Source organism: Protobothrops mucrosquamatus, unplaced genomic scaffold (genome assembly GCF_001527695.2).
Source record: "Protobothrops mucrosquamatus isolate PMUCROS unplaced genomic scaffold, P.Mucros_1.0 scaffold1933, whole genome shotgun sequence".
NCBI lineage: Eukaryota > Metazoa > Chordata > Lepidosauria > Squamata > Viperidae > Protobothrops > Protobothrops mucrosquamatus.
The window spans coordinates 232,615-246,077 of NW_015388054.1; the positions used below are offsets into that span (position 1 = coordinate 232,615).

Sequence of the window (13,463 nt, forward strand, 5' to 3'; positions counted from 1 at the left end):
TAAGCTCCGGGAAAACTACGCCGGCTGGAGCTGGGCGGAGAAGGCCAGACTCCTCCCCCTTCCCCGGTTGTTTCTGCAAAGCCCTTGCGGTTTTGCGTAGAGGAGCGGATCCGCTTCCCGCAGGGTTGGCCTCGGCTCCCGCTTCGGACGACAAACGGAAGAGCTTTTGCTTTTTTTTTGCTCCCGAGCCTTTGAAATTGTTTCCTCCCCCCCCCCCCCCCGCTTCGCTTTTCTGCCTTAAAATCACGTTTTCCTCCTGATCCGGTTTGGACGGCTCTGATTTGTGTAAGAAAGCTGAGTGTAAACGTGAGTCCGGCCCCCTCGACACGAGCATAGGCATCTTCTTTAAACACTAGACCAGGGGTAGGCAACCTCGGCTCTTTTATGACTCGTGGACTTCAACTCCCAGAATTCCTGAGTCAGCATAGCTGACTCAGGAATTCTGGGAGTTGAAGTCCACGAGTCATAAAAGAGCCGAGGTTGCCTACCCCTGCACTAGACTACTAGAGCACTCCGTCCCTCTCAGCTACCTTGGAACTACGACTCCCAGAATTCCTGGCTAAAATTCTGAAAGTTGTCGTGCCAGTACATCCGAAGAGCGTATCAGTGAGGAAATCGGCTGGGCTCAAGAAGCAGCAATTTTGTGTGTTTGTGTGTGAATTTGAAGGCAGCTGAACATGAAAAAACAACAACAACCCGCATTGCTTCTGCTTGCGTCTGAACTGTTTTTGGAAGCTGATGCCGACGTACTTATTGGTCGTTTAACGTGTTTTTCTGTGGGAAAAGGCATCTTTCCTAGAGCGGTCATCTATATCAGTGTTTCTCAACCTTGACAATTTTAAGGCATGTGGACTTCAACTCCCAGAATTCCACAGCCAGCAATGCTGGCTGTGGAATTCTGGGAGTTGAAGTCCACATGCCTTAAAATTGTCAAGGTTGAGAAACACTGATCTATATGAATAAAAATGTAAATGTTCGTTTGTTCAAAATCTGAAATCTCCGGAAGGTCTTCACCGATTGCTTTGAAATTTTGACACAACGTTGCATTCGAATACACGCGTGTTTTTATATACCTACTATTATATAGATGTCACACCTGTGACAGGTAAAAACGTGCTTCCGCTCCCACAAGCATTGTGAAATTAAACATGTTACAAACGTGCACTTTCTCTTTTCTTTCTTTTCCATTTAACCAGACTGAGCCACAGCAATGCGTGGCCGGGTACAGCTAGGAAGGTATAGAATTGTGTGAATGCTTCGCTTTTGCGAAGAATGCATGTGCACAATGCAGATGATGTGAAATGCCAGAGAAACAAATGGCAATCAGTCAAGACTCCCTCCTCCCTTACACCATCCTTTTGTAAGCTGTCCTTCAAATCTGCTGAAATCACACAACGCCCAACTCCCAGTGTTTAAAGGTATTGGACTGGGACTGGAGAGATGCAGGTTCAAATCCCTACTCAAGTTTCTCAACCTTTGGAAAATACATGATAACACTAAATCAACAAGCCACTCAGATAAATTTTACAGGAATCATTAAATACTTGAATCCTGCAGGAGACCAGAAGACTAGGCACCATCTGGATAAATTCTTTCTTTGCATGAGGATTCTGCTGTTGCAGCATCTTGGGGAAGTGCACCAGTTTGGGGAAAAAAACTACCAAAAAAACTATGCAAAAGAGATTGTTGTCAGATTTTGGAAGTAACTCTCCTAAATCCTTTCTCTGTTTTACAAATTGTGATTCCCCTGCTTGCTTGTGTAAATCCAAGTCTTGATTTCCTTTCAGGCTTTAATTAATTACTACTGTCAGGAGGGCTATTTTCGTCATGTTCAGACTATTGCCAATGAAGGCTTGAAGACATTTGGCAATGACCCAGTGTTTATTTTCTACCATTCTTATGGCATTTTGATGGAAGGTAATGCTTTACTTTATATACTTTCACACTTGCAGATGTTGCTTATTCATCTGATAATGAATGCTTACTAAGAAGTAAATTTCATTGTATTTCATGGGCCTTCCTTTCAGGAAGGGGCATATAGGATTGCAGTCATAAATCATCTCATTTACTTCTATGTGTTAAAAGTTTCTGTAAGTAAATCTTTCGGGTCTACAGTCGAACATGCATGCCTCTATTTCTGCCTGGTAAACAGTTTAGGGGGGACTAGGTCAGTGGTGGGATTCAAATATGTGAACAACCGGTTCTGTGTGTGGATGCTGCTTCCGGAAGTCCATTCTGGGCCTGGGCAACAAAAAATTAGCTACTGGTTCTGCTGAACTGGTGTGAACTGCTTGAATCCCACCACTGGATTGGGTCCTGGATGCTGCAGAACCTCAGCCCTTAGTAATGCTGGATGGGTAAAGGTAGCACTAGCAGATTTGGACAGAAAAAATTGGGAACACTGATGTCAGAAAAGAATCACAGAAAAATCCAGCTAGCTGTAATCTCTTGTGGATGTTTAATTTTTGCAGCTCAAATCTGGTAGCCCTAGGCAGACAAAAGTTGGAATTCAACATCTGAAGTCCCATACGGTCCATCCCTGCAATTTCTGTTGCAAAGGAAAAGAATTATTGATTTGTTGCCCTTGTAATTTGTTTCTTCAAATAAACTCTTTTAGGGTCATTTGGGCAATTCATGATTTTTTAGGCAACTAAGAGAGTTATCTTAGGTGTTTGAAAGGTTGAATGTGAGGGTTTTGTTTTAAATCTCCAAACCCAATATTTAGTCCAATTAATTAATTTGTGGGTTTTGTTTTAAATCTCCAAACCCAATATTTAGTCCAATTAATTAATTTGTGTCTCTGTGTGTGAAAATTAGTGTTTCATAAATTTATGGATGCCGATTGCAAATGCAACATTATATAATGTTAATGCTATTCAAGAAATTATATGAAGTTATTTGTAAGATGAGAAAAATACGCTATTAGATATTTTTTTTTGCAATCTCTTCATAGAATTGTCTTGTATATACATAAAGCACTGCACATTTTTCTGTGACTACTGGTATACAGATAATCCTTATTTAACAACCACAGTTGGGACTGAAATTTTGGTCATAGGTTGTTGTGGTTATTAAATGGGTCACTGTATGACTTGACTCAATTTTATGACCATTCTTATTTCATAATGTGAGTCACCACAATCATGAAGTGAATCCCATGGTCATTAAATGAATCCATTCTCCTGAATGAGCGTTTTAGAAATTATGTTTACAACCAGTCACAAATATGAGCCAGTTGCCAAGCACCAAAAATGTGATCACGTGTCTGCAGGGTCTGTGTGAGACAGACAGACCTTTGAGGATGGGTCGTAAGTAACTTTTTTTGAGCTTGTCGTAACTTTGAACAATTAAGCATCCAGTCATTACGTGAGGACTACCTGTGTTGTCTTTTTGTATCTCCTTTTTACGTTTTTGGTATTAAGTGATCATTTTTGTAAATGCATAAATTGTTTACATAATCAACAAAGTAAGCTTTAAAAGGTACTTTGCACACACACGCTAACATGTTCATGCATGTTCACTACAACATTACACTGAAGAAGGCACAGTGGGGAAGCCAAAATGTTGCTACACAAATGAATGCAACTTACTCTTACTGATTTCGTTCTCCTAGGGCACGCCCAGGAAGCTCTTCTCAGTCTTGAATCCATTAAAACCAAACAAGAGGTTTCCTTGTGCACAGTGATGGCAATGATCTATGCCCATAAAAAAAGTCCAAACCCAGGTAGTGTCTCATTTATTTTTACCCAGAAAAGTTTTATACTTGTATATGGTGAATTATAATAACATTATTTCTCCATTTTAATATGAAGGTACAGATGGAACTCTGCTACAAAAGAGATGTTTACACCTCACTGTCCCGATGGGATTTTTGCAGCCACCAACCATGCATTCTTCTATCAAGGCACTCCTTCCCTGACCTCTCTCCCACACCATTATTATTTTATCTTTTTCAGTTATCACAAAGTTCAGGAGTGCTGATTAGTTGCCTCATCGTTTTCTTCATTCTTTTATGATCTCTTGTAAACATGATTTTCCAATCAATATAGCAAATGTCTTTGCAACCCTGCATCTTAGAAACTAAGTGTCTCTGACCTCCAATAGCTTCCAGTTATCTTTGCAAACTTGAAGAAAAATGGATCTTTTCTTTATGAAGTCCAGACTCGCACAGTATAGGAGCAAAGCTTATATTTCACGCATGAGTTTATATGAAGTAAGCTTTGTACAATCAGCTAATTAGAACTTAGCTTTCTGTAAAATTATCAATTATTAGCAGGTTCCAAATCCTCTTGGAAGATGACTTCATTTCAGTTGGTCCTAACGTGGATGTTTTGGATAATGATGAATAGTCCTCATCTCATAATTTCCAATTTATAAACCACTGGTTGGCCAGTTTAATGGTGTGTTTAACTAAATTGTCTGATTTTTGATTCAGATGATGCCCTCTATGCTACATCCCTTATAATCTCCAAGCAATAAAATTTACATCCATTGATTCGAAGCATGGAAGTTGTAGTTTGAGATGTCTGTAGTACACTAGATAGATAAAGGCTCAAATTTAATTTTTGTCAGGCTTTCTGCAAATCCCCTTGTGGACAGTGGCAGGTCAAAAGTCTTTAGTCTGTAAACATCCAGTTCTCTCCATAAACTGGATTACCAATACAGTGTGACAGCCAAACTAGTTACTGGAAGTATAAGCTTGATTAATAGCACTAGCATCATAGTCAAAATTGATTTGTGTCTTAATGCCTTTATCAGGCATACTGGCATCATCCAGTATGGAACACAGAATACTATGTTCTATACTGGATGATGCCATTTAAGAATATTGCAAATTGAAAAGAAAGAAGGAGTGGGTCCTAAAGACTATGAAAAGAATATATGAAAAGCCATCTTCAAAAATAGCTAAAATACATTTCTCAGCCGTTCCACAGTAAAACAGATTCTAGTGAAAAAATTGGTGGGCTTTTCAAAGAATAGATGTTTGTCTGCTAGGGCACTTAGGACCCCAGACCGGTGGATTTTCCGCATTGGCTGGACTAGATATCATTTGTTGTTCTTCTCCTCTATGGCTCTATAACACATCTACTTTGTTGTTTTTAATAGGGTTTGGTTGCTCTTATGTAATATCTTGAAGTAAGTCTCTAATCTGATGAAAATGGTCATTCAATGATGGTCCTTCAAACTATACGATTATTACATTCTTCTCCCTTGTTTTTAGATCGGGAAGTTATCATGGAACTTGATGCCAAGTTGAAGGAGCATCGTAAGACAGCAGGACAGGAGGCTTTATATTTTGCAGGACTGTTTTTGTGGCATATTGGCCGCTATGAGAAAGCCCGTGAATACATTGACAGAATGATCAAGATCTCAAACGGCAGTAAAGAGGTAACCTGTTCCCTATAGTTGTGGGTGGTACTTGCTGTAAACAAGGTTTGATCACTCCCAGGTTTGCCTCATGATGCTCTCCATCATCTTTCATATCAGAGCGGATTATCACTAACTTCCTTAACACTCGAGAAGTACAAAAAGTTACAAGAAAACTGATAATACTGGTATTGTTATAAAATAAGCCTGATAGTTTTCATTTAGTTTAATGTTTGGGAGGCCAGTTTCTTTAAATGGAATGTATTGTTGGCCAATGATACAATATGTTCACATTCTGCTACTACTTATTTGATCCTTAGCTTACAAGTGCCATGTTCCCTGCAGATATAAGGGCATATAAACTCCCCACCCCAAACGCTTACTCTGATGACGCTGGCAGTGGACCGGCGAAAGCTAAGACAGTCGATTTTTAGGTGTTGTAAATAGTTGCTTTTATTGTTTTTATTGTTTTAACAATAAACAGCTGTTTCAAACTTCATCCCAGAGTTCGAGGATTTTATACCATTACACACACACACACACACACACACACACACACACACACACACGGGGGGAGGGGTAACTAATGGTAGCCTTGTCTTCTATTTACACAACTTGGAGCACCCTACGTATTTGCTGATTTTCCCAAGTTGCTTTGCCCCTCTATAGCATATCATACTCCATGTATCAGTCTTCTGCATTACATAAAGTATTGCATTTATGTTAAGTAGAACTTTATTAAGTAGAACTTTATATGATTTTTTTAAAAAATATGTATCCAGTAACAACAGCATAGTGTTGCATCATTTAATGTTTTACTTTGTTCTTACAGGGGTGGATTCTAAAAGGATGGCTTGATGTGACTAGTGGGAAAGAGACAAGCATGAAAAAAGCTGGAAAATGTTTTGATGAAGGGCTCCAAAATGGGAATGATATTTTTGGCCTGATGGGTAAAGTAAGTGTATAAAAAAGTTTTTAAATGCACCTAATTAGTAACAAACATGGCAGCTGATGCAGACTGATCCAGCACAGATTAGTGCAATTGCCATCCAGGATAAGAGTGGAGGAATGGATGAAGGAGCAGATCAAAGCAACCTTATTTTGTATTCAGGCTGCTATTTATTCTTTCTCTCCTCTTAATTTCTTAATTTTATGTAATGTGAGTTCTAAGAATCTGATTGAAGTCAATATTCGTTCTTTGGTTCACAGGATTAAATCTTTTAGCCATCATATCACCAATTATTTGTATTTGCTTTGACATACGCTTTTCTTTTATGAAAAACAAAAGATGCATTTGGAGTCAATTCTACACTTAGAATTGAAACAATTGAAGAGCAATGTGTATAAAGTCTGGAAATCAAAGAGACACTTTGAAGGGTTTTACCATTTGCAACTGTGGAGAAGAAATAGTTCTTTTTGTTTCTTCTTAAAAAGAAGCTTTTGTAGGTCTTTTTAAATATTATGTTTGCCAAAATGTATTCTAAATTGCATTTTGAATCAGTAGGTTTACAATCACTTTGCCGTGATTTTTTTAAAATTCCACTTAGAAGCTTGCATTTTGCATATTTACTGCTTTGAATGGTTTTGCTTTCCAAGTCTTTTATAATCCTGGTTATAAACTCACTGGTTCAGGCAGTCTACTAAACATGGGTTGATTTAAACAAAGCTATTGAATAAACATCAATTGGCTAGATTCACAAAAACAGAGACCAAAGAAACCACATTGTACTTGGCATATTGTAGGAATATTGCTATTTTGTCATAAAGCTTTATTTTATACAAAAGCATTAAAACTGATGACCTTCAGTGGAAGATATCCTGTAAGTACATACAGATAGTCCTCAACCTCTGGCCATAATGGAGCCTGCCTATCATGGTCATAAGTTGTGATAATTGTAAGGAAGATCACCCACCTGGCAGGCATGACTTTATGAACTTTTCTGTAGCAGTTGTTGAGCAAACACTGTGGTTCCCCCCACCCCACCCCGGTACTGTTTGTGTTGAAGGCATTGTTTGAGACACTTCTGGGTTGAAAGGATTAGTTAGTGAGATCACCGTTGCCCAGGGGATGCCCATGGGGGCTCCTTTCATGTCACCGTCAAAGAGCTGGAGCAAGTGACAGGAGCTCACGCAGCACCATTTTGGGTTTCGAACATGGACTTGCTAACCTCAACCCAGTGTCCTAACCATGTGAGCCGCCATCACGCTCCACTAACGTTGTGGTCATTAAGCAAACCAATGGTTCATTATGGGTCAGTTTTGCTGAAAACCAGAAGTAAATACTGGTTTTCAACAAAAATGTGGTAAAATGTGATCCCATGGCCATGGATGTAGCAAAGAGCTATAAATGCAATTGTTGAGTGCCTGACATGCAATCACTTGATAGCCAGAGGGCTGGCCCATTATAACTTTGGAACAGGGTCATAAGTACCCTCAGGGAGGTCTGTTGTAACTTCAAACAGTCACTAAGCAATCAGTCATGAATCAAGGACTATCTGATATGGCTTCTAAAAGCTTTATATATCGGGAAACAGGTTCTAGATAAGCAGTCACAACAGGCTGCTTTTCCACCAGTGTGCACCAGCCAGGGAATTGTCTAAGAAATTTTTTTTTCTAGTTGGAAAGTTTGTTTGTTTGTTTAAAAAAAGCAAGATAAAAGTGACCAAGTGATCGTTTCATTTTTCACTAGGCCCAGTATTTTGAAGTGCGTCAGAATTATTCAGGAGCTTTGGAAACTGTGAATCAAATAATTGCAAATTTCCCACGCTTTCTTCCGGCATTTATAAAAAAGATGAAGCTACAGCTGGCTTTGCAGGATTGGGAGCAGGCAGCTGAGACTGCCCAGAGGTGAGTACACTAAATTGTTCTTGTCTAGATCAATTCAAAATGTTGTATCCTCTCAGCTCCAGTGTTTTTGCAGAAGGCAAATGATCAAAGGTGACTTCTCCCCTGGTGACTTAGATCATCTCGTAGAGTCCTCCAACCTTGGGGTGCCAAAATGACAGTAAGGGAGACAAATTTTATATCTCATTATAAAATGAGCTCCGGTGGCACAGTGGTTAGAATGCAGCACTGCAGGCTACTTCTGCTGACTCTCGGCTGCCTGCAGTTTGGCAGTTCGATTCTCAGCTCAGGGTTGACTCCGCCTTCCACCCTTCTGAGGTCGGTAAAAAGAGGACCCAGATTGTTGGGAGCAATATGCTGACTCTGTAAACTGCTTAGATAGGGCTGTAAAGCACTGTGAAGCGGTATATAAGTCTAAGTGCTATGGCTATTAACAATGGCTGAGTGATTCTGTGACAGCAGGCTAAGGTACTAATGGGAAATTGTCTAAAAAAAGAATAGCAATAGCAGCAATAGCACTTAGATTTATGTATTGCTTTACAGTGCTTTTACAGCTCTCTCTAAGTGGTTTACAGGGTCAGCATATTGTCCCCAACAATCTGGGTCCTCATTTTACTGACCTCAGAAGGATGCAAGGCTGAGTCAACCTTGAGCTGCTCAGAATTGAACTCCTGGAGTGAGCAGTGAGTTAGCCTGCAGTATTGTATTCTAACCACGGCTCTCTTAATACAGTTTTTCACTTATTTGTTTTCCAATCTTGATCTATCTGATCAGTAACTATGAAACTCTATGAAACTCATTTTTTCAGTCATTGCTTCAGTATTATTGGATTGTACATGATTGATAGTGGGTAACCAAAGATGTGAAGGCTGATAACATTTTCTATTCTGGCTGAAGCAACTTCTGTGCAGACAAACACACACACAGTGGAGGGAAATGGTGCCTGCATCAGCTCTTCCCATTGATTTATTTGTTTGTTTGTTTGAATTTTCACATAATGAGGGTAGAGAATGATATGAAGCTAAACAAGGATGGGCGATTTACTGCTCTAGTAAAGCTCTGTAGCTTTGCGTGCCCATGCAAATCTCTCTTTTTTTGGTATTGTTCCAGGTTTAATAAATGTGCTGCCAAAGTGAATATTGTAGCCTTGTTTCTATTTCTCTAAGTTGTCTTGAAAGCCAGAGATGAGGGGGACATAAAGATGCCAAGCAACACGTTACATTTTCAAGAGGGTGTACTAAGCACGTAAAATTCCCAATTAATCTGACATTTGTCCGCAGAAGCAATTAATTGCCAGTAGTGCCCCAGAGACTAATTTCCCTAAATAGTTGTTTGCCCTAAAACAGAAACAGGAAAGTTGTCCAAATGGAGCTCAGCTATTAGCCATTTCTGTTTGTGGCTTCTGTAATTCGGCAGTTTTCCTTTTTAGGTGTTTTCAGTTTTCCTTGAAAACACCTAAAAATATAAGTGTTTTGGTGTTTTTTTTATTTATTTTCCTTTAGGTTGTTGCAGAAAGATGCGCTCAACCTAGATGCTTTAAAAATGGAGGCTGTTCACTGTTTGTGCAGGGAAGGAAACATATCTGAGGTGGGTCTTCAGTTTTCAATTCCACATTGTTGGGTGCATTTTATACAGAGGCATGGGAAACAATTATTCAGAATTTTTCTCCATGTAAAATAATGGGTCTTCTAATTGCTAGTGAAGAGAATGATGACAATGGTTTTAATAATGCAATCCATGTATATATAGAACTAAGTTTCACTGAATTTACCTCCAAAGTCAGCAGATGGAAAATTTCAGGTGTAAATATCTTTTGAGAATTACAGTCCTGACACAGGAAATACCTGACACAGGTATTTTAGAATTACATGCAGTAAAAGGATGGATCTAATTTAAATTATTAGTATCACATTATCAAACAGCCATTGGTGGAACAAGAGATCACCTTTACAATGCATACTGCCTAAATCTTATTTGGAGATAGGCCAGGATGGAGCAAATCCAGGCATCGCACAAGAAGCTGCAAGAAGAATATGAGCTGTCAATAAGGTGTGTTTTGCTGGTGGGAGGTAGCAATTGGGTGCAATAGAAAAAGCCTTTTCCCCCCAAGAGTCTATGATATTTTTGTCTATAGGCTCCTTAGTCTGTGATGGATACCATAACAAAAATTGTCAAAGTCTATTCTAGATTGGTCCAAAGATACATTGATTTTACACTTTGCAGAGAATGTTTAATGAAGGGCTATCAATGAAACTGTTGGCTGGATTTGCACACCTATGTCAGCAACCATGGTTTAAAAACCAAGATGTGTTGGATTCATTCAAGATGCTAGATCAAGTTAAAAGAAAATAGAACGGTTATATAAGTATTTTGAGCGAACCAGCTTTGTTTTTGATATGAAACTTAAGCAATTTATGCAATTTATTATAAAGTATTTCCTTAATTTCCATTAAGATTTAAACCAAAATATGGTTGTTAGGAATGGGGAAGCTTAATATTGGAAACGGGATTCTTAATTATAACTCTAATATTTTTCAGTGAGGTTTTTTTATCGCATTATAAAAATGTAGGGTAGAATAAACTAGTGCTAAGCATAAATCTGGCTCCTTCTTTTATTGCCTGAACTAGTTAAGTACTATTTCTGTCCACTGCTATTTTTACTTCTGCTGTTGTTGTTTGTTTAGAAAAAGCAAACATAACCTACATTTGCATTTAGCTTGTTGTAGGCTACATAGGGCTTAAGGTGTGTTTCCCAGGAAACCATTTTCATGATAGAAAATTCCTCCAGATTCAGAATTTTTAGCTTTTCATAGTTGAACCTCTTTTCTGGCTGCCCAAAGAGAGCAATGATAGATGGTGTTCCTTGCAGGCTACTTATCTTTCCCAAAGTGGGGAGAGCCTCACAGGCTTAAACTGATGTTGAAAGCCAATGACCTTTTAGTTAAGAATACCGTGTCCCCAAGACTTTACGTGAAGAGCTACAGTATGTGTTCTGTATTTCATGGACGTTGGGTTGGAGAAAAGAGGACTTGAACACGGTCTGCTTATGGCCACTTTCCAGGCCCGTGATAGAATTTGGTTGATAGATCTCAAAAATCTCACACAGAAATCCATGCTTTCAATGCCTAGCCGTTCGTTGCTTAGCCTGCATTCAAAGTCTGTGTAGATCAGGGGTCTTCAAAACCGGCCCTTTTATGACTCATGGACTTCAACTCCCAGAATTCCTCAGCCAGCGTGCCTGGCTGAGGAATTCTGGGAGTTGAAGTCCATGAGTCATAAAAGGGCCGGTTTTGAAGACTCCTGGTGTAGATGAATGGCTGTGGGGCATTTTATTTAAAACATATATAAGTGTTCTAGTACTGTTCCCTCAGAAATACTTGTATATGGAGATACTTAAATTGGCTTGCATTAATAAAATAGTTTCAGACTAGATTCATATAAATACTGGCTGCTGGCACACGTTTTGCATTCCAGATGCCTCTGTATCCAGGTTTCCTAAATGTCAGTGCTTGCTCCCTCCTTCTTGTCCCCTGCCCCCCCAAATAATAAGACCGATATATTTTGTTTGTCCTAGGCTTCAGCCAGGCTGAAAGATCTGATTAGTGCTTTGGATCAGTTGGAACCACAGAATCCTCAACTTTTCTGTAAGATAGCCTTAGTTTTTAGCAGAACGGTAAGTAGATTTTTTTTTAATTGCCAGTAATGACTGATTGAATGACTCTCTTATATAAGCAGGTACGCTCTCTATGTACATAATGCTAACTTTGTCTTTCATGGGAAGCACTGATTTATGTCCTGGTCATGCCTTTTGAAGATAAGGCTAAGAATGAATATTATTATAGATAGACCTTAACTTACAACCATTCGTTTAATTACCATTTCATACCACCAGTTGTAAGTTGAGGATTACTGGAGTTAAAGCCCAGGTATGCTTCAGGAAATGCTAAATTACTGTAATTGAAAAAACAGTGTTTGGCATGCAAAATTAAGGGATAGCTGTGACATTTGTTCAGCATCTCTGTCATGATTGCAACCATGAAGAATAGTGAACAGTTTTCTTTCTTTTGGCTTCCTATAGTGCAGGGGTAGGCAACCTTGACTCTTTTATGACTCATGGAATTCAACTCCCAGAATTCCTGAGCCAGCATGGCTCAGCTTGGAAACCTTTCCCTTTCCCCTCAGATGGCTGGCTCAGGAATTCTGGGAGTTGAAGTCCACGAGTCATAAAAGAGCCAAGGTTGTCTACCCCTGCTAAAGTCACTTTCCCTCTCTTTATTTGTGTTAGTTAGCTACCTGTGGCAAGAGACTCGCTTATTACTGATTCTGAGCAAAATGTGAGATGTGCCGTGGTGTAAAAATGAAAGCTGAGGACATTTGCCCAAAACAGACAGCAGTCAAAGATGGAGGTGGTTGGGGCAGAGCAATTCATGGACTTCATGGATGCTTTTACTGGCCTTGATTCTGGATTTTGGTTGCCCAATATTGGTAGCAGAATTGGAAAAATCCGATTTTCGGTCACATTGACTAATGCAAGGAACATTTTCTAGATGACTCTTATAAATTAGGCAGTCTTGTTCTGTCAAAGAATACATTTTCTTAGGAGAAATTTGTTGGGGACTGCTTGCTAGCAAGGAGCATGGCCTAAATAAGCATGCTAGAACCATTTTCTCTTTCTGAAATGTTACTCTTAGAATAGGGGGTTAGTAAAAGGATTTAGTAAAATTGTGGACAGCTCTCTCACAGAGAGTTTCTTCGACCAGGCCATAGATGCATGCAATGTTGGATACAATTAAATTATAACACCATTATTTGATGTAAAGATGGTCATTTTTAGTTAATATTGTGATTATGTCCGATAGAGTTTTTCAAAACTAAAGCCATTCATAATGGAATTTTTTTGGGGGGGGATGTTTGTTTTAACTGTAGTGTGGCCGCAATCCACACATCCTGCAGCTGACCCAGATGTTGGTGGACAGAGCTTTCAGCTTAGCTCCTCAGAATGCAGACATTGCTACAGAGCTGGGCTATCAGATGCTTTTTCAAGGAAAAATAAAGGAAGCTATGAAATGCTACAAAACTGCTATGGCTCTTGATGAAACAAGTGTTCCTGCGCTGACAGGTTTGGGGATGTTTTATGAGTAATTGATAGGGGAGGGAGGGAGGGGGAGAGAGAGAGAGAGACATAGAGAAGGAGGGAGAGGGAGGAAGGGAGGGAGGGAGAGAGAGAGAGAGACATAAAGAAGGAGGGAGGG

The 13,463-nt window shown here is 39.4% G+C and overlaps 1 protein-coding gene across 1 annotated transcript in view; it reads left to right on the plus strand.

The window, feature by feature from the left end:
- Nucleotides 1-13,463, plus strand: part of TTC21B (tetratricopeptide repeat domain 21B) — a 44,087-nt gene that overhangs the window by 303 nt on the left and 30,321 nt on the right. Inside the window, exons 2-9 of the mRNA XM_015823635.1 lie at nt 1,788-1,917; nt 3,614-3,724; nt 5,222-5,388; nt 6,200-6,322; nt 8,057-8,214; nt 9,714-9,798; nt 11,786-11,884; nt 13,138-13,330. Of these exons, the coding sequence (XP_015679121.1) occupies nt 1,788-1,917; nt 3,614-3,724; nt 5,222-5,388; nt 6,200-6,322; nt 8,057-8,214; nt 9,714-9,798; nt 11,786-11,884; nt 13,138-13,330 (1,066 nt within the window). The remainder of the gene's footprint in view (nt 1-1,787; nt 1,918-3,613; nt 3,725-5,221; nt 5,389-6,199; nt 6,323-8,056; nt 8,215-9,713; nt 9,799-11,785; nt 11,885-13,137; nt 13,331-13,463) is intronic.